At 38.9% G+C, this 26,095-nt stretch overlaps 2 protein-coding genes across 2 annotated transcripts in view; both read right to left on the bottom strand.

The window, feature by feature from the left end:
- CARD8 (caspase recruitment domain family member 8) overlaps window positions 1-11,992 on the bottom strand; it is a 28,715-nt gene extending 16,723 nt beyond the window's left edge. Inside the window, 3 exon segments of the mRNA XM_037820420.1 lie at window positions 5,397-5,528; window positions 9,912-10,000; window positions 11,742-11,992. Coding sequence (XP_037676348.1) covers window positions 5,397-5,528; window positions 9,912-9,926 — 147 coding nt within the window. The 5' untranslated portion in view covers window positions 9,927-10,000; window positions 11,742-11,992.
- A 5,732-nt stretch (window positions 11,993-17,724) lies between these two features.
- Window positions 17,725-18,586, bottom strand: LOC119521787 (PDZ and LIM domain protein 5-like). Its single transcript, XM_037820451.1, has 2 exons — window positions 18,356-18,586; window positions 17,725-18,054 (listed from the first exon to the last, which is right to left on the bottom strand). Exons 1-2 carry the CDS (start codon window positions 18,584-18,586, stop codon window positions 17,725-17,727), a joined length of 561 nt encoding a protein of 186 aa, XP_037676379.1.
- Window positions 18,587-26,095: the final 7,509 nt, after the last annotated feature.

Below are 26,095 nucleotides of genomic sequence, written 5' to 3'. Positions count from 1 at the left end.
TGTATTCCCAAAGAAACTAACTCCCTCCATTCATCCTCAATATTCCCTAGTATGTGGTCTTTTATGCGTGCTAAAGTATCTGAATTGAGCACATGGAAATCTTTGGTTATATTTATTTACTTTGAGTTCCATGTTTCCATGTTGTTCTATGGGATAGAGATATAACATCAAATACATTCAGCTTTCTCAAAAAAATAGTTTGCCTCACCTATGAACCTCATCCTCAGAAGACTGAGGCATACGATGAATGTTGTTTAATGATAACTCTGCCACTATCACATCATTACATCTCATGAAATGATACAAATGATATATGCTAATAAAATCTTTTAGGTCTTGCATATAGTGTGCCCTGCCATATATACAGGATAAAAAAAAGGAATTGTACTATGAATATAGAGTAGGGGTCAAGTGGAAGAATAATCTCTGTAGTATGATTTTATGTTAATTAGCTATAGATATTATGTTTTGTCTTTAGGGACATTTGATGGACCTTTACTCAGGTCCATCCTATGAGATGACTCCATCTCACCCCTCATTATATTGAATTTAACTGTTTGTGTCTCAGTCTTCCTTCTTTCTCTCTGCCTTTGGCATTCAAGAGTTTGATTATAATGTGTCTCAGTGTGGATCTCTTCAAGTTTATCCCATCTGAAGTTCACTGAGCTTCTTGGATGCATCTATTCCTGCCTCTTGTCAAATTTGGGAAAGGAGGGGGATTCTTAGATTATATTCTATCTTCACCCTCATTGGTTCTTAAGACATGGTCTAAGGGATCTGTGGGATACTATAAAGCACACCAACATACATATCTATGAGAGTCCCAGAAGAAAAGAGTGGAAAAGGCAAAGAAAGAATATTTGAAAAAATAGTAGCCAAAAACTTCCCAAATTTGACAAAAGGCAAGAATAGACGAATCCAAGAAGCTCAGTGAACTCCAGGTGGGATAAACTTGAAGAGATCCACACTGAGACACATTATAATCAAACCCTTGAATGCCAAAGGCAGAGAGAAAATCTTGAAAGCGGCAAGAGGGAAGCAACTTGTCATGCACAATGACAATAAGATCAACAGCCAATTTCTTATCTGAAACCATGGACGCCAGAAGGCAGTGGAATACTTAAAATGCTGAAAGAAAAAAAAAACCTATTGACCAAGAATTCGATATCTGGCAAGCTGTCCTTCAAAAGTGAAGGAGAAATTAAGACATTACCAGATCAACAAAAGCTGAGGGAGTTCATTACCACTAGACCTGCCCTCAAGAAATGCTAAAGAGTCCTTCAGATTTAAAAGTAAGGACACTAGACAGTAACTCAAAGCCTTATGAAGAAATAAAGACCTCCAATAAGGGCAACTAAATGGGTAAATATAAATACCAGTATTACTGTATTTTTGGTTTGAAAACTCACTTTTAATCTCTTACAAGATTTAAGATACAAATGCATAAAAAATATATGAATCTATGTTATGGGGCTCAGACACCCAGTGTATGAAGATGTAATTTGTGACAAGAACAACATAAAGATGAGGAACAGAGGTCTATGATTTCTATGGAGTTTACATTTAACATGATATATCTATAACAATCTAGTTTGAATTGATGCATACACAAACTATGATCAATTGTATGCTAACAAATTAGGGAATCCAAATGAAATGGATAAATTCCTAGAAACACACAAATTGCCAAAACTGTCTCAAAAAGAAATAATAAATTACGAGTAAGGAAATTTAATCCATTATCAAAAACCTCCCCAAAATAAAAATCCAAGACCAAATGACTTAATGGTTAACTTTACCAAACATTCAAAGACAAATTACCACCAATTACTCTCAAACTCTTCCAAAATATTGAAGAGGATGGAACACCTCCTAACTCATTTTATGAGACCAGTATTAACCTGATAGCAAAGCTATATAAAAACATTACAAGAAAAGAAATTTACAGACCAATATCCCTTGTGAAGATAGATGCAAAAGTTCCCAACAAAATACTAGCAAGCCAAATTTAACACCATAATGTAAGAATTATATGCCATGACTGAGTGGGATTTATTCCAGGAATGAAAATGTGGTTCAACAATAGAAAATCAAGCAGTATAATGTATCACATTAATAGAAGGAAGGGGAAAACCTCCATGTGATCATCTTGATTGATGCAAAAAAGGAAAAAGGGCATTTGATAAAATCCAACACACTTTCATGACAAAAGTACTAAGAAAACTGGGAATAGAAGGGAACTTTCACTACATATAAAAGGTAGCTAGGAGAATTCTGCAGCTAATGTACTTAATGGTGAAAGACTGAAAGCTTTTACCCTAACCCCAGGAACAAGACAAGGATGCCTGCTTTCACCAGTGTTATTAAACATTGTACTGCAAGTTCTAGTGAGAGCAATTAGGCAAGAAAAAGAAAAAGCATACAAATTAGAAAGGAAGAAGCAAAACTATCTCTATTCACTGATCATGATTCTATATGTAGAAGATCCAAAGAATTCACAAGAAAGCTAGTAGAGCTAATAAAATAATTCAGCAAAGCTGCAGGGTATAAGATCAATATATGGAACTCAGTTGTGTTTCTATAGGCCGGCAATGAACAATCCAAAAAGGAAATTAAGAAAACAATTTCAATTACAATAATATTTAAAAGAATGAGCAAATTTGTCCAACGATGTGAAAGATTTAAATACTGATAGCTACAAACACTGCTGAAAGAAATTAAAACTAAATAAATGGAAAGACATTCCATGCTCATGACTGAAAGTTTAATATTGTTAAGTTGTCCCAAAGGATTCTATAAATTCAGCGCAACCCCTATTGAAATTCTAGCAGCCTTTTGTGCAGAAATGGAAAAGCCAATCCTCTTATTCATAAGGAATTTCAAGGGACCCAAATAGCCAAAACAATCTTCAAAAAGAAGTAGAAAGTTAGATAACTCACATTTCCTGATTGCAAAACTTACTACAAAGTTAGAGTAAACAAAAGAGTGTGGTACTGGTATAAGGATAGACACATAGACCAATGGAGTAGAATTCAGAGTCCAGATATAAACCCACAAGTCTGAGGCCAATTGAATTTTGACAATAGTGCCAAAACCAGGTAACAGGGAAAAATATTGTTTTCAACTAATAGTTCTAGGAAAACTGAATATCCACATGCAAAAGAGTTAAGCTGTACCCCTATCTCACAGCACATACAGAAATTGACTTAAAATGGATCAATAACCTGAATATAAGCTAAAACCATAAAACTCTTAGACAGTAATATAAGGGAAAATACATATGACATTGGATTTGGCAATGATTCTTAGATATAACAACAAAAGTACAAGCAACAACAGAAAAAACAAATAAATTGGACTTAATCAAAATTGGAAAATTTTGTGCATCAGTAGATATTATCAGGAATGTGAGAAGAAAACCTACAAAATGGAAGAAAATCGTGTATCTGATAAGAGCTTTATATCTGGAATATATAAAGAACTCTTACAATTCAATGATACAAAGACAAAAACACCAATTAAAAGTGGGTTAACAGCAGCCCTTGATTGTATACTTAGGATGGATTGTATGGTGTGTGAATAAAACTGTTTAAAAAATAAACAGATGCTGCAAAGGAGAGGCTAGGCCTCCCTATAATTGTGCCTAGGAGCCTCCTCCCAAATGCCTCTTTGTTGCTCAGATGTGGCCCTCTCTCTCTAGCTAAGCCAACTTGAAAGGTGAAATCACTGCCCTCCCCCCTACGTGGGATCAGACACCCAGGGGAGTGAATCTCCCTGGCAACGTGGAATATGACTACCAGGGAGGAATGTAGACCTGGCATCGTGGGATGGAGAACATCTTCTTGACCAAAAGGGGGATGTGAAAGGAAATGAAATAAGCTTCAGTGGCAGAGAGATTCCAAAAGGAGCCGAGAGGTCACTCTGGTGGGCACTCTTACCCACAATATAGACAGCCCTTTTTAGGTTCTAATGAATTGGGGTAGCTGGTGGTAGATACCTGAAACTATCAAACTACAACCCAGAACCCATGAATCTCAAAGACAATTGTATAAAAATGTAGCTTATGAGGGGTGACAATGGGATTGGGAAAGCCATAAGGACCACACTCCCCTTTGTCTAGTTTATGGATGGATGAGTAGAAAAATAGGGGAAGGAAACAAACAGACAAACAGACAAAGGCACCCAGTGTTCTTTTTTACTTTAATTGCTCTTTTTCACTTTAATTATTTTTCTTGTATTGTATACTAATGAAGGTGTCAGGGATTGGTTTAGGTGATGAATGTACAACTATGTAATGTACTGTGAACAACTGAATGTATGATTTGTTTTGTATGACTGCGTGGTATGTGAATATATCTCAATTAAATGAAGATTTAAAAAAAAAAGAAAACTACAAGTGCTGGAGAAGATGCGGAGAAAGAGGTATACAAGTAAGTTAAGGACTTGAAAAGACATTACTTTAAAGAAGATATACAAATGGCCAATAAGCACATGAAAAGATGCTCTACATCTTTAGTTGTTAGGGAAATACCACTCCATACCCAATATTATGGCTATTTTTTAAAACAAAATATAACAAGTATTGGCAAGGATGTGGAGAAATTGGAACACATATATTGGTGATGGGAACGTAAAATTGTGCAGCTGCCATGGAAAGTAGTTTGGTGGTTCCCAAAAGACTTAAACATAAAATTACCATATGACCTGGCAGTTCCACCCCTAGGTACATATCCAAAAGGATTGAAAACAGGAACGTGAACAGATACTTTTACACCCATGTTCATAGCATCATTATTCACAACTGCCAAAAGGTAGAAACAACCTAAGTGTCCATCAACAGAAGAATGGATAAACAAAAAGTGATAAATACATACAATGGAATATTATTCAGCTATAAAAAGGAATGAAATTCTGATACATGTTACAACACGAATGCACCATGAAAATATTACGCTAAGTAAAATAATTCAGGCACGAAAGGACAAATATTGTATGGTCCGTCTTATAAGAACTATCTAGGATAAGTAAACTCATAGAGACAAAAAGTACATCAGAGATTACCAGGGGTCAGATGGAGGGGGCAATGGACAGTTATTGCTTAATGAATACAGAATCTCTTTGGAGTGATGAATAAATTTAGGTAATGGATGGTGATGAAGGTAGCAAAACATTGCAAATATAATTAATACCAGTGAATTCTACATGTAAAATGGTTTAAAAAAAAGGCAAAATTTGTGTTTTATATATGTTACCATCATAAAATTTTTTTAAAGAAAAAAACAAATCGCTGATTTTTATTCAAATAACCTAAACTCCTTTCTTCTTAGGAACCTCTATGAAATAAAGGAAGAGAATTCAAAATATTCCTTTTCCCCATAGTATTTAGTGTCTCTTACCCATAAGGGGAATACACATGCATTTCTTCTAGAAAAGGTTCCTGGATAGCCATAGTTGGCATTGGTGTCCCAGATGGTTTCAAAGAAATACGCTCTAGCTCTGTGTCTGTACTGCATGTGCATCCACACAGCCTGGAAAAACACAAAAGGAATTGTAATGTGAATAGGTGCAAAAAGCTGGATGGCGGCATGGTCTCTTCTCTGTAATGTAACCCAGTTCAGAAGTCCCATCTTTAGAGATGACTTCTTAGATGCCCACTTCCCCACCCCTTACTTCACTGAATTAACTGCGCCTGTGTCTCCACTCAGCAGACAAGAATCTTATCTCAGGAGACATGCCTCATTCAATTCTCAATCCCTAATATGTGTCACAATATGTATTATTTAGTAAGGCTCATTATATGATTGCAGATCAATACTATGGCCTTTAAAACTGAAGGAGGTTAATCAAGCTGTTACTCTTTCTCTGTCCTTCCCTGGTTCTAAAGAGGAGGGAATATTAACCAGCTTAAGTCAACTTGCAGAGCACAGGTTGGACTATGATGCTTATAAATTAAGATCTATTTAGTTTGAGTTTCTCATGGACAATGGAGACCAAAGAGGCCTGAATTCAAAGCTGGCACTGCCATTTCTTAGCAGTTATGATGTAGCTTAAAAGTGAGTTCTTGCATGATGTGCACTAAAGTCAATGAAGCGGCCCCAGGATTTTGAGAAGAGAGAAAGCTCATGCTCACGGGGACAGGAGGGCAGTCCTCAAATCTGTCTCCCCAAGTTGAAAGTGCTTAGGGTTTTTATAGGATTAAACAAAAGGGAAGTAGGCTTGTGACGGTGTTTGGGTTGGCATATTTTGATTAATTGTTTATGAATCATCTCAGGGGAAGATAATGTGATAGTGGGGAAGGTTGCAGGTGGGCATCATGCTGACTTATATGCCACATGACTAGGAAGTGACATTTTCAGCATGATGAGTGGATGGAGTTTTATTAGCACAGACATCAGCAGGTTACAGGGAGGTTTATGGAAGGGTTAAGGGAATATCTGGTCTTAAGATTTAGGGGGTTAGCTCTGGGGTGACTCATGTAAATTAAGAAGGGGACTTTGTGCAAGGGCTTCTGATGTCAGGGTTGCAAAACAAGATAAGAGGATACAAGTGGGGCCAGTTACAAGTTCTCTTATTTCTGTCCAGTTTCAGGGTAAAGATTATGCAGTTAGAAAACAGCATTGGCATCAAAGAAACAGGCATCTTGGTTATAGTTCTGTGAGTTACAACAGTTATAGATAATTGCTTCTGGCTACATTACAATATATCTAAAGATTCAGTAACCATGATTATATTTGCTATCTCTCAGTTACAGTTACATTCGTGTCCTGTCATGTTTTGACATTGATGTCTAAATTGTTGCTTAACTACTCTGAATATCAGCTTTCTAATTTTTAAAATAAGGATATTATACCATTATACCATCATCACAAATTCTTGTGATGGTTAATGATAGAAAGGTAATATGACTTAGTACAGGGTATGGAAATAGTAGGATTCCCAAAGATTAATCAAAAATACTCATCACAATCACCCTCGATATTCCCGAGCCTTTTATGTATGCCATAGTATTTGGATGGGGTACAGAGAACTCTTTGGTCATACTTATTTATTTTTAATTCCAAGACCATTCAAAACTGTATGTTGATTGGTGAGAATGAGAGGGGAGCTGCTGGGAAGCATGCTGTGGGGAAGCTAAAGCCCGCGTGGGGGACCAAGGATGGGTGCCCGGGGGGAGGCAGGTGGCTAGGCGGGTGGGATCGCGCCTGGGGGTCCCGCAACCTGCCTCTCCTCCTCACTCCCTTTCCACCCCGAGCCCACGATGCTGCAGAGCAGTACCAAACCCCGGGGGAGCTCAGACCCCCCATGGAGCAGCTCTCCCTCGCAGACCCTATGAAGGCACGTGTGGTTCTCAAATATAGGCATTCTGATGGGAGTCTGTGTATTAAAGTAACAGATGATTTAGCTCGTTTGGTATATAGAACAGACCAAGCTCAAGATGTAAAGAAGATGGAGAAATTCCACAGTCAACTAATGGGACTTATGGTAGCCAAGGAATCCCAGTGTTGCCATGGAAACTGACTGGTTTGAAATGAAGACTGTCATGTTCTTAGGGAGTAAATAAATATCTTTTGAATTCGAGGAAGAGTTGGGACAGAAAATACTTTATGTAACTAAGTGGGATATTCAAAAGCTGAGAGATCATTTTTTGTACTTTGTTTTTTAATGTTTACTTTAGAGAGCTAGGAATGTAAATGCTTTCAGTTGGAAAGCCTCTATTTACTTCTGGAAATTGAACATGAAATATACCTGTCTTAGAAACTTTGTGCAGATAATTTGATGTTAGGCAAAATATATAATTGTTTCTTTGGTAAATTTGTATCAGTAATTTGTAAAAGATATTAATATATTGGCTTCCTTCAATTTAGTTTATCTGTCTTTAAAAGAAAATTAAATGTAGCCATTTTACTGGATCAGTAATTCTTTTGGAGCATAAAAATTTGTGCTGTTGATGACCAGTAAATATATAATATGGTAACTGGGATTAACTATGCATTGTAATACACCTAGTTAAGTATGTAGTCTCAATTATATCTAAAGGAATTATGAATTACAAGTATTCCTTTACCTTAAATTCCAGATTTAAAATATATTTTTGAATGTATGGTATTTGTAGTATCCTTAGCTCACTGAGCTGTAATTTATTTGAAACCAGTTTTCAGTGATCAAAAACAACTGCTATTACTTTGAACGCATGAACTAAACAATGGTCACTAATGACTGAAATCACCATATTACAGAAATATTTACTACATGTATCCTACCTATAATTTCTCAAAACGGCAAGGATTATTTGAACTCTTAATTCTTTGCATATCTCTGTGACACCCCTGCCCATTTTCTGTTAATTTAACCAAGGTGTTAAGCGTGACTCAAAACTGTTATGTTTTCCAGTAAAACAGAAAGTATGATAATAGTTGATACTTATCTTGTGTTTGTAACCTGAGTTTTACCACCTAAATGTAAGTTTCACATGTTTAGTCCCCAAGAGTAAAATGAAGACACTATACATTAAAATACTTTTTGTTAGAAATGTGTCATGCTGAGCAACATTTTAGCATGGACAGTTCCATTGGCCATTATGAATTCTGGAATGTTTCAAAGAGGTCAGCAAATAGAACATTACATGCATATTAAATAAATAAATAAATAAATAAATAAAAATAAAGCCCACGTGGAGACACATAGTGAGTCAGGCTGCATGGTTCTGCAGGGAGATGGGACACAAGCTATGGGATTGACAAGAGCATGGCCAAAGCGATCAATCATGCTTGAGGAACGAGTCAGAGGCGTAGCCACAGGCTCACTTCTGCTCCTGTATGACGTTATCATGGTCAGTCAAAGTTATGTTACCCAGTGATGGAGAGAGCAGATCTAAGACATGCACTGGTACCCCTGCAGTTAAATGAACAAAAGTGTAAGCAGAGCTTTTTATTCTGTATCTGAGTGTTCACTAACGAGATGCCCAGGAATTAAGCTATCCAGAGTCCTCAGAAGCAGCACCTCTTTGTTGCTCAGATGTGGCCCTCCCTCTCTCTCTGTCTTACTGAGCCACCTCGGCAGGTGGACTCACTGCCCTTCCCCCCTACGTGGGACCCGACTCCCATGGGTGTAAATCTCCCTGGTGACACAGGATATGACTCCCAGGGATTAATCTGGACCTGGCATCGTGGGATTGAGAATATCTTCTTGACCAAAAGGGGGATGCGAAATGAAACAAAATAAAGTTTCACTGGCTGAGAGATTTCAAATGGAGTCAAGAGGTCACTCTGGTGGACATTCTTATGCACTATATAGATAACACCTCTTAGGCTTTAATGTATTGGAATAGCTAGAAGTAAATACCTGAAACTACTAAACTCCAACCCAGCAGTCTGGACTCCTGAAGACAATTATATAATAATGTAGATTACAAGGGGTGACAGTGTGATTGTGAAGACCTTGTGGATCACACCCCTTTATCCAGTGTATGGATGGATGAATAGAAAAATAGGGACAAAAAATAAATGAAAAATAGGGTGGGATGGGGGTGATGATTTGGGTGTTATTTTTTACTTTTATTTTTTAATCTCATTCTGATTCTTTCTGATGTAAGGCAAATGTTCAGAAATAGATTGTGGTGATGAATGCATAACTATATGATGGTACTGTGAACAGTTGATTATACACCACGGATGACTGTATGGTATGTGAATGTATTTCAATAAAACTGAATTTAATTTAAAAAAAAAACCTTCAAAAAAATAAATAAACCAACTAAGTAAATATTTTAAAAAAAGGGTAAGAGTAAGTGCTTTAGTGTAGTAAGTGCAGGGATGATTGTTATACCTAACTTCTCCAAATTTGCTGTAATAAAGTCATTTTACTTAAAAAAAAAAAAAAAAGGAGTCCTCAGAGGACACCTGCTGTCTCACCAGCTCAGCGGACATCTTTGGGATATGGAAGTCCTCCTTTTCAAACGTTTATCCTTTTCCATGTATCAATCGTTGTCTATATCTCTCCCCTGAGAAAACAAAAGAAGATTGTATTTGAATAATCAAAAGAACTTTCAGATAAGTGTTAGCTTTTTTAGCTCTACAGGAAAGCCAAAATTACTTATTGTCCATTCAAAATAGATGCTTCAGTTGAATCGTTTCCAGTAGTGGTAGGCACTAGGGGAGAAGTTGTGTTTTTTTAAGGAGGTAAATTAATAAGATATAGAAGTAATAATTTCTAGTATTAAGGATCCAACCTGACAGATTTAATAAAGTGAGAAGAAAGGATGAGTTATATCTGTGCCTTCCTTATTTCCGGAGTGTTACCAGAAGATATTTTCTAATCTGTCTTGGTAATACAAGATGGTCTCATCCTTTTTTTTGTTTAGAGGCCTGGGTAACTGCCCAAACAATTTTAATAGGAAATGTCTCAGGGATAGCTTGCAATAGAGATTGGCGTATTTTTCTAGCCTCTTTTATACTATCTGGTGTAGTGTGATTAGTCAGGTCTTAAAAATCACACTCAGGATCATCCTAACCAAGTTTTCCCATCCAAAGCTTAGCATCTCTGGGTTCTGTTAGCATATCGATCAACTCGTATAAATAAGGCAAGTAGGGATCATAAGTTCCCAGGAAAATTCTGAATTTATTTATGAAATGACTTTGGCTTTCTTTAAGCTTAGGGAAATTCTTTATGATGGCTCCAAGTTCTGCTCGAGTCCAAGGTTTAAATTCTGTAGTAGAAGACCCACCAGGCTTAACCTTTAGAGGAGCCTGGGCGAGCTCAGGGGAGCCAAGAGGAAAAGGGAGGGGGTACAAAGGGTCAGAAGGAACAACAGGTTCAGAGGGATGTGGAGAAAGGTAAAGGGAAGTTGGGGGAGCAATAGACTCAGGATGGGGTTCATTTCCTGTTAGTCTGTTTTTGGCTTTTTCATTTTCTAATGGATCTTTAAGTGAAGTTATTGTGGAGGCCGATTATCATTTAGAAGCCTCCACGTACCCATTAAAGAATACTCCCAATAGTTTCTGGGAGGTTTGGGATCCTTTCTTTTATGAGTTGCCTCACAAGTGACCAATTTTGTCCAAATCAAAGGTTCGCCAGAGTAGCTGCTGCGAAGACTATTTGTCAGATCCATCCATAAACAAAGAAGGTCGTAAGTAGCAGGTACAGATTCAAGTACTTACAAGCAGCAGGAGTCTTAGCAGGTAGAGGAGAGGGAGATTCAAAACAAACAGACCCCATTAAGCTTCGGTCAGATGAACTGTTGCTTGAGCACCTCCTGTCTGGGGCCCCTGAGCCTTTCATCTTAGCCACTTGGAAACTTCTCTGACCTCAGTGCAATGTCCCCAGAGAGTGGAAGGACAGGACACACATCTGAAGCGAACAAACCAAAAGCTGCTCTATGGACAGAAAAAGAGGCTCATTCCGGTTTTAAGGCACGTTCACCTGTCGACCTCAGAGCGAGAGGACTGGCAAACCCCACCCTACGTGCCACCGGTTGGGAATCAGCTTATCAGGTCTCACAGACTTCCAAGCCCTTTGCCTCTGAGAGAAACAGTCAGAAAGAAAATTAGAAAACAGAAAGGAGGAGCAGCAGAAGTGACAGCGAAATGAAACCAAAAGGAGGATCTGAGAATAGGGCTGAAACCAAAGGATCACAGTAATAATTATAATAATAATAAAATCAAAGGTACTTAAACCAAAGCCCGGAACAAAAAGGTTAGCAAACTGGTCAGAAGCTACAGCGTTTGACCATGGGAAGAACTTACCTGGGGGGTGTGGGGTCACAGTGGTCCAGCACCAGACACAAGGGGTCTTTCCTGGGCACCTCACCTGGTGGGTTGCTGGAGCCCGCAGCCCCAGGGGAGAGCCTTCTATACCTCACTGGAGCCTCCACATTTATGAAAGACAAATTGGAGTTGAGTTGCAGTTTACATGATTTTATTCAGGACTCCAAGATTGCTGTGACAGCAAGGAAACTGCTTGCTGGGGAAAAGCAAAAACAGCTTCAAGTCCTGGGTGTTTGTGGGCAGTTTTATAACCAGAAAGAGGGAAGTTGGTGAAGTTTTGTTGATTGGAGCAGGTGCTTTGGTTTGCAAACGCTGACAGAATGCAATACACCAGAAATGACTGGTTCTAACAATGGGGATTTATTAGCTTACAAATCTACATTTCTAGGTCCTTGTAAATGTCCCAATTGAGGCATCAACAGGATGATGCTGTCTCCAAAGACCTGCTAGCAGTGAACTTGGGCTCTGAGCTGGTTTGGATGTACTATGTCCCCCAAAACGCCATGTTCTTTGATGCAGTGTTATGGGGGCAGATGTATTAGTGTTGATTAGGTTGGAACCCACTGATTGAGTGTTTCCATGGAGATGTGACTCAATCAACAGTGGGCAAGAATTTGATTGGATAATTTCCATGGAGATGTTACCCCCCCCACCCATTCAGGGTGGGTCTGAATTAAATCACTGGAGCCATAAAAAGAGCTGACAAACAGAAGGAACTCAGAGCAGCTGTGAGTGACATTTTGAGAGCAACTGAGAGAGACATTTTGGAGACGGCCATTAAAAGCAGACTTATGCTAGCCCAGAGTTTGCTCTGGAGAAGCTAAGAGAGGACAAAGCACACCAAGAGCAACATTTTGAAGAACACACAGGAACTGAGAGTGGAGCTGGAACATAACCTGTGATCAGCAGACGCCAGCCACATGCCTTCCCAGCTAACAGAGTTTTTCTGGATGCCATTGGCCTTCCCTCAGTGAAGGTATACTTGTGTTGTTAGCCTTCATTTGGACATTTTCATGGCCTTCAGACTGTAGCTTTGTAAACAAATAAACCCCCTTGAAAAAAGTCAATCCATTTCTGCTGTTTTGCATAACAGCAGCATTAGCAAACCAGAACGGGCTCCTCTGTCAAACAGCAAGGCACATGGAGATGTCTGCTGGTCCTTCTCTCCCAGGTTTTGTGGCTTCAAGCTTCAGGCTTCAGTGGCCTCCTCTCAGATTCTCTGGGGCTTTTTCTATGAGCTTCTCTTAATTTCATCTCTCAGCTTCTGTGGGTGTGTCCTTGTCTCTCAGCTTCTCTGGGTTTTCTGTGTGTCCTTCATCCTCTTATAGAGGACTCCAGTAAAAGGATTAAGACCCATCTTGAATTGGATGGGTCACATCTCAATTGAAATAACCTAATCAAAAGGTCCCATCTACAATATGTCTACAACCACAGGAATGGGTTAAAAGAACATGGCCTTTTCTGGGGTACATACAACTTCAAACTACCACAGATGGGTTAAGTGTAAGCAGGGCTTTATTTTTAATCGGGCTAGTTGTGCTTAACTGGGGATGCCATTGGCTTTTTGGGCCAAGCATCTCAGTGGGAACTTTCCAAAGAGGTGGTGTCACATAATTCAAAGCTGTTTCAGAGAATTTAACTTTTGTGATAATTCAGAAAAAAACCAAAAGCTGTTTTTTATTATATTGATCAATGACATCCCACATGTTACTTATCCATTCACTAGGATAAGTAACATTTGGGATGTTGAACATTTGGGTTGGTTCCACTTTTTGGCTCTTATGAATAACTGCTATGAACATTTGTGTACACATTTTAGTGTGAACATGTTTTCACTTTTCTTGGGTATATACTGATGCATCATATCAGGGGGACATAATGTGTTAATCTTTATCACTTGGTTAAGGTGGTGTCTGCCAGTTTTCTCCAAAGGAAAGTTACTTTTGCCCCTTGGAAATTAATAAATACATTGTAGGAGATTATTTGAGACTATGCTAATATCCTTTTCTCCTCAAATTTTTGCCCGCAGATTTTAGCAGCCATTGGTGGATCTTGCTTGCACCAATTATCACTATGATATTCTAATACTGATTTCTATGTTACTCGTTCCCTCTACTTCCATTAATTAGAATATTCTGTAAGAGCTGTCTCCTCTCCCTTAGTTATTCAGTGAATTATTTCTTTATATAATATGGACTTGTATGTTATTCTCCGGGTCCATTATTTACTTTTTTAGACAAATCATTCCAGAAGTGACCATTGTGACCACTTGCAGGTTGGCTTCTGTGTTCATTTGTCATTCTCCATCTCTTTTAGAGCAATCCCTTATTTTCTGGCATCACACGATGTTCCAGCCTGATCTTACATAACCTTTCTTTGATTTCCTGGGCTGGCTTCTGGATAATTTCTTTAAATCCATCTTCCAATCTTCAGTTTTCTCAATTGTGTTGTTTAACGTACCTATCTAGATTTTAATGCCATGCCAGTATTCAAGGATAGAATTAATTGCCAATTTAAAAAAAATGTTTCCTATCTCTGGAGAAGAAACATCTTCCTTCCTCTACTTTGTGAATTTTTTTCCCAACAAGTGGCATCAATCCACACACCCACCAAGTTATATAATCTGTGTTTGCCTCTGACTTTGTATTTCCATCTCTCTTCCTCTCTTATCTCTATGTATTTTCTTGCATTTCTCATTGTTTTGTCTATTTCCAGTATAATTAGAATCGTGTACATACAACTTCTGTGATGGAAAAGAGCAGATACTCTGTAAATGTTTGCTGAATCAACGATAAAAGGTAGCTGTTATGATTGAAGTACTCGGTTAAGGTTAATCAAGCAACAACAGCACTGGTACTAACCAGATTTTAATCTGACTGTAGTTTCAATATCCATTCACCGCACAAGAGGAGGACATAAATGAGCCAGGCTGGACTCCTCAATCTCTGGAAAAGAAGGAGACATGGTCATGACTCTTGCCTCCAAATTTCTGAAGAAATATCCTGGGGATAAGTCTAGATTTGTGTGTTCACCAAAACAGTCCGAGAGTTACTCTGTGGCCACTGAAAGGGGGGATTTAGTCAACATAAATCACTGGTTTGGTGTGGCTGTCAAATGTGCTAATATGGTTTAATCCATCCATTTCCACCAGTAAAGCCTGACAGAATCCAGTCCAGAGACGCAAACTGCTATGCCCAGAGGAAATGAGATTTCCATCAGCAGACATATTCAGGCAGAGTTCACATAACCAGAGAAGTTGTAGAACAAGGATCTGTAGTTCCCCAAAGCTGTCTTTAAAATTTGTAGTATATGTAGGACCACTCATTACGGGAAGGACCATTACCCTCTTCATATTCTCTAATTGGTATGCCAATCTCAAGGCTTCAAGAATCATTGTTCTAGAGGAGCAGAACATGGAGCTATATATTCTTGAAGGTCGTTGCCAGCAGTGATATTGTGTAAGCCCTGTCCTTTGACTCCTGTGTAGTTTCTATTCTCAGAATCTTTCACCCTGAACTAACAATACTTCCCCATTTCAATCTGGACAGAGGAAACTTCTCTACCACTTTGTTGCAATTCTCTTGACCACAAACTACAGCTGATTCCTTTGGGGTGGTGCTGCCACAGACCTTCCCAGGACTTGCTTTGACTCTCTTCACACGCTGCGTGTCTCATCTCTCCCTTAGCTATTCTTTTGCATCCACACTTTTACATACTGGACTCACCAGAGTCTCCCTGATGTCCCATGCATTTTTCAGATATTCTGAGTGGCATGCTTTCATAATCTAGCCAGTAGAGAACTCATAAAGTAGCTGGATTCCTCTAAGATTATTTCAGCTATGAGAGGGAGAAACATGTGACTGGGAAATCAGTGTGATACATATAGATTTGTGGGCCTCTTTCATTCTTTTGCATATGGATATCCAGTTCTCCCAGCACCATTTGTTGAAAAGACTATTCTTTCCCAGTTGAATGAACTTAGCAGCCTTGTCAAATATCAATTGACCATAGATATGAGGGTCTATTTCTGAACTCTCAATTCAATTCCATTGGTCAAGGTATCTATCTTTATGGAGTCATGTCCCACATAAGGGGGAGGGCACTGAGTTCACCTGCTGCATGGGCTTAGAGATAGAGAGAGGGCCACATCTGAGCAACAAAAGAGATTCTCTGGGGGAGACTCTTAGGCAAAGTTATAAGTAGGCTTACATGCTGATTTTTTTTAGGGATGTATTGTCTTGCTTTTTCACTCTCTTAATGGTGTCTTTTGATTAATATTTTATTCGATGGTTAGGGCTTTCATGTCTTGTTTAATTCACTTTTGCTTATCCCAAGGTCATGAATCTGTTCTACATCTTCCACTTGAAGTGTGATCTAGCTTTCACATTTAGATCTTGGATCTCTTTTAAATTAATTTTTGAATATCATTTTGGGGGTAAGGATCATTTTTTTCATACAGATATCTCATTGACCTAGCATCATTTATTGAAAAAAACTCCTTTTCCACTGAACTGTGGGAGAAATTACGTCTTAAATCAGAAGACCCTGAGGTACGAGTCTTTTCCACTTTCTGTTCTGTGACATGGATCTGTTTGTCTGTCCTTGCCCCAATGCCACAGTGCCTTGGTTCCTGTATCTTTATGATGAGCGTTGATATCTGGTAGTGTTCCTTCTCAACTTCTTTCTCTTTAAAGAATGGCATGGTTATTTTAGGTTCTTGGAATTAGCTCACTGATTTTGAAAAAAAATAAAGAAAGAAAGAATAAATAAGTGATAATACACAACCTGACAGAGTGGCCTAAGGAACCATTCCATTTTATTTTTTTTTTAATTTTTAATTTTTTTAAGTTAAAGGCAACGTTATTACAACACTTTCCCAAACTTCAAAATGCATTTTATATGAATTTACCTCTAATATATAATACATTATATTACAAGAAAGAAAGCATTTCTAGTCAGCTACTTAGCTTTTATATATTACCCAAAACACAGCCTCCTAGAAGAGCAGCAACACACAAGCAGTTTATATCACCAAGTAAATGATTTCTCTGGTATCTCATGAAGGGTCGTTTATTTTGCAACTTATTTTATGTTCATTTTCTCTGATTTAAAAATAAGGCAAAGCTATCTTTTCTAAATCTTAGCAGTTAATGTCTAGAAATTTTCTTTACTACAGAAACATTCACCACCTTAGAAACATTTCCTGGGGTAGAAAATAGGATTTTGAACCTAAAGAAACCAACAGAACTCTGTATCTCCCTTTACAAAGAGGGGCAGAATTCTCTTCTTTGCTTCTTTCTGGACCATATCAAGGCCTCTTCCTCTTTGTACAGCCATCCTGAACACTATCAACTTTAAAAGATACCAAATTTACAATAAACTCTCCTCTAATAAAGTTTTCCATCTACTCTTGCCTCCTCATGTTTGCTTATTTAAAATAATTTACAACCCATTGGGAACATTACATAATAATGAACTTAAAAGAATTTTGAGAAATATGATAACATAACAGAAGTAATTTTCATATTAGAGGAGGAAGTTATTTGTTCATCCACCTCTGCTTCAAAACAATCTGCAAATAAATTCAACTTATGAAAAGAATTCCTATTCCAAGGTTACTACACTTATTTAATAATGATGTAAATTCACTGAATAGATGTAGTCTCCCTCAACTTGCTTTCTTCGATTTTACATTTGTGAGCTACTGACTAACACAACACGTTCATCTTCCTCGCTTTTACAACAGTAGGAAATTGTAAGAAATTGTAAGAAAAATAATTATGAATTTTTTTTCATAAGGCAAAAGTTAACAGAGATTTTGCTAAGAAGTTTTGAAGAAAAGAAAAGGTAAATGAAAAGATACATGCTGGCTGCTTGGTGGGCAAGGCTTATAAATCACTGCACGGTAAGAGCACGTGCTGAAACTTCATGGTGCCAGTCTCGTAACTCTGTGTTTTGGGGACTAAAGACGTGAATGGGGTATCTTTTCCTTTGCCTTCTTGGCATTATCAGTTTCAGATTCTTTCGAATGTTCAGTCCCGGAGATCTGGGCACGGACTCGGAAAGAGCGAGAATGAATAGTCTCAGTCCTTGGGTGCCAGTCTTCAGTATCTTCAATCAGTCTCTTCCTGCTGGCATCACTATGAGTAGGCATGTGATAAAACTGTGTATTGCGCTCCACAGTGTGTTTTCTTGACGGGCCATTTTGCTGCTTACTGTCACCCTGGGGTCCTCTTCTCTGTTTCTCTGCTAGCTCCTGAGCAGCCTCAGAACACACGTTGGTGACTGTGGGCTGCGGTGGGACAGTCACTGGAGTTGTAGCAGCGCTGAGTGCAGGTAAACACTGGCAGCACTGAGGCTGACATCAGCATCAGCCCAGATGTGGCCAGTGAGGGAGGGGTGACAGCATCACAGGTGGATGGGAAGCACACGATGAGGTGGTCACATGGGCTGGGGTGAAGGCGGATGATGGTGATGGGATGGTCGTGACTTTTGGAGAAGACACAGAACCAAAGAGCTGTGGTGCCTTATTGTAGATCGCGTTGGTTGTGGAATGACTTTGGACACAGCAGGAGAAGAACAGGTTTAACTACTTCTTTAGGGTCTCCTTTTTGAATTGGACCCAGCTCAGGCTTGGGGGAAGCAGATTCTCTTCGCAGAGTCATATTCAAAGAGCCAGTACCACCCTTAGTCTTGTTCTGGGCTTCAAGATGAGTCACTCTGTGTGCCCTTATTCCATCAATGCTGACAGCCACATCACCTATTCTTACATTTGCCTGGGATGACTTGCCTCCATCTTTCAGACTAGAAATAGTCAGGGGCATGTTGAAATCCTTGTCACCTTGCAGCCAGAAACCCCAAGGAGAGGGACTGTGCCAGTTTGAATATATTGTTTCCCCCAAATGCCATTATCTTTGATGTAATCTTGTGTGGGCAGATGTTATCAGTGTTGATTAGATTGTAATTCTTTGAATATTTCTTTGGAATGTGCCCCACCCAGCTGTGAGTGATGATTCTGATTGGATAGTTTCCATGGAGGTGTTGCTCCGCCCTTTTGGGGTGGGTCTAAGTTGATCAGTGGAGCCATATAAATGAGCTGACATAACGGAATGAACTCAGTGCAGCTGTGAGTGATGTTTTGAAGAGGAGCTACAGCCAAGAGGGACACTCTGAAGAACGCACAGGAGCTGCAGATGAGAGAGATTTTGAAGATGGCCATTGAAAGCAGACTCTTGCTCTGGAGAAGCTAAGAGAGGAAAAGGCCCCAAGAGCAACTAAGAGTGACATTTTTCAGGAACTGCAGCCTAGAGAGAAACGTCCTGGGAGAAAGCCATTTTGAAACCAGAACTTTGGAGCAGACACCAGCCACGTGCCTTCCCAGCTAACAGAGGTTTTCCAGACACCATTGGCCATCCTCCAGTGAAGGTAACTGATTGCTGATGTGTTACTTTGGATACTTTATGGCCTTAAGACTGTAAATGTGTAACCAAGTAAACCCCCTTTTATAAAAGCCAATGCATCTCTGGTGTTTTGCATTCTGGCAGCATTAGCAAACTAGAACAGGGACCAACCAAGGACACTCTGTAGGTGCTCACCTTCTAATGGCTCAAAGTCCAATCCTAGAAAATAAAAGTTACTCTGATCGGCCGCGGCGCTGCCTCCGCCTCCTTCCATTTTATTTTGAGACTCATATTCCTTCTTTTCCAGTCTCTATCCTAACCCCTTGCTGAGTAGGAATTTACCAAAGATCACTCTGTGGTAAAGACTTGTAGGCAGGTTGACAGTTTCTAGGAGAACAAAGCAGGCTTCCCAACTGTGCGGACCCCATTTGCAGGCAAAACATCCCAGCTCTGAGCCTGGCTTTTTAACTCCACCATAGATTAAATCAGGGGTTACTTCTTTCAGAGCTCTAACCAAACATACCTCTGACTCATGTTAAAAATTCTCAATCTCCATTTCCTGACACCATGGATTGTATATGCATGGCAAAGCCTTTTAGATAGAGCGTCTTTTTGAAAACCTTAACTTGGTCAAGTTAAGGAATGTAAGTACTCATCTATTTGGACTCTGTTTGCACTCATTTCCATAAAGGTATTCCATAATCCCAATCTTGGGGAAGAAATATAGTCAAGTACGGTGCCACCATATTGCTTTTTGAAACTTAAGGTTACATAAAAGAATGAGTTGGTCCCTTTACAGTTTACTTTTTACTCTCAGGACTAACTTGTTCATATCATCATGTCTTTTAAGTAAGCAGAAAGTGAATTTTTCAGAAAAAAAGCCTTCTTCTGTCAGTTAAAAATCAACCAGCAGCAATAAACCATAGTTTGCTAGACCAAAACAGAAGTTTCTTGTGCTCATCAATTGAAAGGTGGAGGAAGAGGGTGGGGAAAAGTTTAAATATCTTATTTTTATAAGACTTAGGGTATTAATGACCCTTATGTTCAATCACCTAACAAGGAATTCATTCTTTGGGAGTCTATTAATTATGGTTAGAAATACAATTATATCTACTTCTGTAGAACATCAATATCATTGACATGTAGCAGTTTCTGCTTTATAATAAGCAAAATATATGTATGTTTGATATTTTAAATGACCAAGTACACAGAGATTCACACTCATCAGTCCATGAATGTTTATTGTTGGCTGATTATGAGTGAATATATGTACACCCCTAAGATTTATAGATCTGAAACATGTGTATACATATATATGTGTGTATATGTGTGTGTGCGTGTGTGCCTGTGTGTGTGTGTGTGTGTGTATAACTTAAGTTCTCCAGTGGCAAAGGAATGGGGGGAAACGAAGAGATTTGGGGGCTCATTTTGACTTCCTTGGTAAGGGCAAAGAGTTAAGATTTATACTGCGGGAAACACTTTCCGGTTGGGGGAAGGAGAGATAAAACGAAAGAAACTGACCTGGGGGGTTAATGGCTCTGTTTCTGTTCTCCCCTCCTGGTGTATGTGGCACTAACTATAGTTATATATTTTTTTCCTATATGCCTCTCTATTATTAACCTCTAGTTATAGTGACATACATTTGTTCTAGTTCATGAGAGAGATTTCTAATATTTGTATAGTTAATCACGGACATTGTCCACCACAAGATTCACTGTTTTATACATTCCCATCTTTTAACCTCCAACTTTCCTTCTGGTGACATACGTGACTCTAAGCTTCCCCTTTCCACCACCTTCACACAACTTTCAGCACTGTTAGTTATTCTCACAACATGCTACCATCACCCCTGTCCAGTTCCAAATGTTTAAGTTCACTCTAGTTGAACATTCTGCTCATAATAAGCAACCACTCCCCATTCTTTAGCCACATTCTATATCCTGGCAACTTATATTTCATGTCTATGAGTTTACTTATTATAATTAGTTCATATTAGTGAGACCCTGCAATATTAGCCTTTGTGTGTCTGTCCTATTTCATTGAATATAGTGCTCTCAAGGTTTCTTCATCAGCCCATTTCTTTTAAGATGGTTTTGTTCACACACCATACATTCTGTCCTAAGTAAACAGTCGTTGGTTCCCTGTATAGTCATGTATTTATGCATTCACCACCATCACCACTATCTATATAAGGACATCTCCATTTCTTCCACAAAGAAGGAGGAAGAGTCAAGGAAGGCAGAGACAAAAGAAAAAGAAAAGAAAGAGAGAGAGAAAAAGCAAACAAAACAAAACAAAACTTGACAGCTAGAAAGCAACATAAGAAAAGATAGCATTAACCTAAAGTAGAATAAAGAGTCAATCGACATCACCAATGCCAGGAGTTCCATACCCTTCCCCTATTCCCCTCCCCCCAGTATGCATTTAGCTTTGGTATATTGCCTTTGTTATATTAAAGGAAGCATACTACAATGTTTCTATAAATTCTAGTCTCTAGTTTGCATTGATCATTTCCCCCCAATACCACCCTATTTTTAACACCTTGCAATGTTGACATTCATTTGTTCTACCTCATGTAAAAACATATTTGTACCTTTTATCACAATCGTTGAGCACCCTAGGTTTCCCTGAGTTACACAGTTCCTGTCTTTATCCTTCGTCTTTTGTTCTGATGTCCCACATGGTCCTGACCTTCCTCTTTCAACCATACTCACAGTCATCTGTGTTCAGTGTACTTACATTGTTGTGTTACTATCTCCCAAAATTGTTTTCCAAACCTCTCACTCCTGTCTTTTCCTTTCTGTCTGTGGTGCTTCCTTTAGTGTTTCCTGTAGAGCAGGTATCTTATTCACAAACTCTGTCATTGTCTGTTTGTCAGAGAATATTTTAAGCTCTCCCTCATATTTGAAAGAAAGTTTTGCCAGATATAGGATTCTGGGTTGGTGGTTTTTCTCTTTCAGTGTCTTAAATATATCACACCACTTCCTTCTTGCCCCATGGTTTCTATTGAGAAATCCACACATAGTCTTATCAAGCTTCCTTTGTATGTGATGGATCGCTTTTCTCTTGCTGCTTTCAGGGTTCTCTCTTTGTCTTTGATGTTTGATAATCTGGTTATTAAGTGTCTTGGCATAGGCCTATTCAGATCTATTCTGTTTGGGGTATGCTGCACTTCTTAGATCCATAATTTTATGTCTTTCATAAGAGAAGGGAAATTTTCATTGATTATTTCCTCCATTATTGCTTCTGCCCCTTTTCCCTTCTCTTCTCCTTCTGGGACACCAATGACATGTACATTCTTGCTTTTCATTTTGTCCTTAAGTTCCCAGAGATGTTGCTCATATTTTTCCATTCTTTTCTCTATCTGTTCTTTTGTGTGTAGGCTTTCGGGTGCCTTGTTCTCCAGTTCCTGAGTGTTCTTCTGCCTCTTGAGATCTGCTGTTGTATGTTTCCATTGCATCTTTCATCTCTTGTGTTGTGCCTTTCACATCCATAGATTCTGCCAACTGGTTTTTTGAACTTTCAATTTCCACCTTATGTATGCCCAGTGTTTTCATTATACAGTTATCTCTTTTGCCATATCTTCCCTAAACTTTTTAAATTGACTTATTATTAGTTGTTTCATTTCCTGTATCTCAGTTGAAGTGTATGTTTGTTCCTTTGACTGGGTCATAACTTTGCTTTTCTTAGTGTAGGTTGTAGTTTTCTGTTGCTTAGCATGCTTTCCTTGGTTACCTCAATCAGGTTTTCCCAGACTAGAACAGGCTCAGGTCCCAGAAGGAAGAAATATTCAGTATCCAGTTTCCCTGAGGGTGTGTCTTAGAAAATTGGTACACCCTGTAATGCTTCAGGTCACTGTGCTTTTCTGCCCAGTGGGTGGTGCCTGTCAGCCTGGCATAAGGAGGCTCTGGGGTCTGGTTCTGAATGGAGGGCAGGTAGTAGAGCTGGGCCCCACCCCTTTCCTCTTAGGGAAGATAACCTCCCTAGGGAGAGGTCATTAGCATTCGAATAGTATCTCTGCCTGTGCTATCTCCACCCTTGTCTGGGCCAGAGTGCTGGCAACTGAAAATGGCTGAGGCTTTTTCCACTGAGCCAAAAAGGGGACAGAAAGCCCCTTTCAGAGCCAGTCCACAGCCACCTTCCTGCTCTCCAAGGTCAGTTGTCACCCAAAGCCTGTGTCTGCTTGTTGGGGATTCATAGCTTGTAGTGAGCAGTCCACACTTGTTAATTAAAACCCCAGTTGGAGCTCAGCTGAGCTATATTCACTTGCTGGGAGAAAGCTTCTCTCTAACACCACAAGGCTTTGCAGCTCGGGCTGTGGGGGGAAGGGGGTCCTGGCTTAGAGCCACAGTTTTTACTTACAGATTTTATGCTGCTATCTTGGGCATTCCTCCCAATTCAGGTTGGTGTGTGAGGAGTGGACAGTCACTTTTGTCCCCTCACAGTTATTCTGGATTATTTATTAGTTGTTCCAGGGGGACTAACTAGCTTCTACTCTTCTCTATGCTGCCATCTTAGATCTTAAACATCATTTTAACATGTCTTATCTTCTCCAAATCAGTTCCCACTGAATCACTTGGACTCTGGTCCTCTCCACCATGAACTGTCACAAAATCCTCTATCCTGGTTATGATTTCTCCAAACCCTCCTCCATCCTTATGCAGGATAATCTTTCTAAAACTCACACCTATTCAAGTGACCCTCATAAAAAGAAACATTTTTTAATTCTGTTTCTGTTTGCTAAAGCTGCCAGAATGCAATATACAGAAATGGGTTGGTTGATTTTTAAATAGGGGTTTATTAGTTCACAAATTTATAGTTCTAAGGCCATGAAAATGTCCCAGTTACGGCATCAACAGGATGATACCCTGTCTGAGGAAATGCCAATTGCATCCGGGGTTCCTCTGTCACAGGGAAATCACATGGCCGGCTGTACTGATCCTTCTGTCCTGGGTTTAGCTTCTGGTTTCAGTGGCTTTCTCCAAAATACCTCTGGGCTTCTGTCTTAGCTTTTCTGTTCTCTTCAAAATGTCTCTGCCTTTTATCCTTTCATAGAGGGCTTCAGCAAGGGGTTTAAGACCCAACTTGAATGGGTGGATCACATCTCCATGGAAACAACCTAATCCAAATATCCCACCCACAATAGGTCTGCCCCCACAAGATTGGATTAAAAGAACATGACGTTTTCTGGGGCACATAATGGTTCCAAACCAGCACAGATTCTATTTGGCCAAATATTAAAGTCTAGACTATTTATCCATCTACATAAAACTTCATGACATGAATCTGTCTAAAGCTACAATCTTCTTTCTTAATGAACTTAAAATCACCTAAACACAGCATATTATTTGCATCTTTGAGTCTTGGAATTCTTGTTCTAGAATGTTCTTCTCATTGATAAAAGCAGAGCCTGGTAAGGAAACTGTTAGGGAAGGCTGGAAGAAAATGGTCATGCAAGCTGAAAAATAGTTATAAATTGTTTTGGAGTCTGGAAAAATGGTGACCCATGTAATGCTCTGACAATTTCCCAAATTGCCATTGGCAGTAACTTAGAAGATAGGAAATACACCTAATGAATTTTTGGATTTTGCTAAGGATATCTCCAGACAGGAGACTGAGCATGTCATCTGAGTGGTCCTAGCTGTGTAGGAAAAGGAATAAGAAGAGAGAGGAGAGCTAGAAAAGGAGCTCTTCACTTTGAAAGCAAGATTTAAAGGGAATATAAGGAATTAAGATTTTCTAGGCTGAAAAATAAAACAATTCATTATCTCCAGTCCCTCAACATATACAGTATATTTCTCAAAATAAAATAAGCCCTGAAGACAAAGTAAGTTCTTTTAAGACCTCTGAAAGATTTAGAATAATGCTTACTAAGCCTTTTAGCTTGAAAACAGTTTTTAGGAATCTTAAAAGCATTGTCCAAATTACAGGGTGGCTTATCTAAAAAAAAATTGTGGATAAGGATTTGGCGATTTTTAGAAAGCCCACAAAGATTTCAAGTAAGTTATATTGGTGAAAGCACTGTGAACAGGGACTAAAATAGTCTTTGTGTACTAAAGAATTTAAACTTACCCAAAAGAGGTCTGGCCTTTGCCTTCAATTTCTGGGAGGTGATCGCTAAGCCCTTGGAACGTCAGGCCTGATAACTTTAGTAATTGGATGAACTGTGGGTCTGTTCCTATTTTCTGGTCTTTTTCTCTTGTACTCCATTATTGCCATGATTGAAAATTTTTGCTTGAGTGATGGACATTGTGTATGGTAAGTTGCAGAAACTATGTATAATGATATCTCCCTGAAGGGAGGATTTCTAATCCTTTTTATCAACAGATAGAGTTTTATGCTTCCTTTAATATAACAAAGGCAATATACCAAAGCTAAATGCCTATAAGAGGGGGATATAAGGGAAGGGCTTGGGACTCTTGCATTGGTGATGTTGTTAGACTCTTTTATTGTACTTTATTTTATCTTTTCTTTTGTTGCTTATTAGCTGTCATTTTTTTCTCTTTTTCTTTTTGTTTTTCATTCTATCTTCTTTCACTCTTCCTCCTTCTTTGTGGAAGAAACGGAAATGTCCTTATATAGATAATGGGGGGGTGGTGAATGCATAAATACGTGATTATACAGGGAACCATTGATGGTTTACTTAGGATGGAATGCATGGTGTTTAAACAAAACCATCTTAAAAAAAACGGGTTGATGAAAACTTGAGGGCATTATATTGAGTGAAATAAGTCAGGCACAAAAGGATAAATATTGTCTGATCTCACTGATACGAACAAATTATAATATGTAAACTCATAGACATGAAATATAGGTTCCCAGGATATAGAATGAGGCTAAGGAATGGGGAACGGCTGCTTACTATGAGCAGAATGTTTAACTAGGTTGAACGTAAGTGTTTGGAAATGGACAGAGGTGATGGTAGCACATTAT

This window comes from Choloepus didactylus, chromosome 27 (assembly GCF_015220235.1).
Source record: "Choloepus didactylus isolate mChoDid1 chromosome 27, mChoDid1.pri, whole genome shotgun sequence".
In the NCBI taxonomy this organism is placed as follows: Eukaryota; Metazoa; Chordata; class Mammalia; order Pilosa; family Megalonychidae; genus Choloepus; species Choloepus didactylus.
This window is presented reverse-complemented; position numbering and strand designations above follow the sequence as displayed.

What these genes read in the sequence shown, in the direction of transcription:
- LOC119521787 (XM_037820451.1), bottom strand. Translation starts at nt 18,586, where the DNA reads ATGCCCCTGACTATTTCTAGTCTGAAAGATGGAGGCAAGTCATCCCAG. An exon ending in AAAAAGGAGACCCTAAAGAA is followed by an intron (nt 18,055 to 18,355) that starts GTAGTTAAACCT and finishes GTCCCACCGCAG; the next exon opens with CCCACAGTCACCAACGTGTG.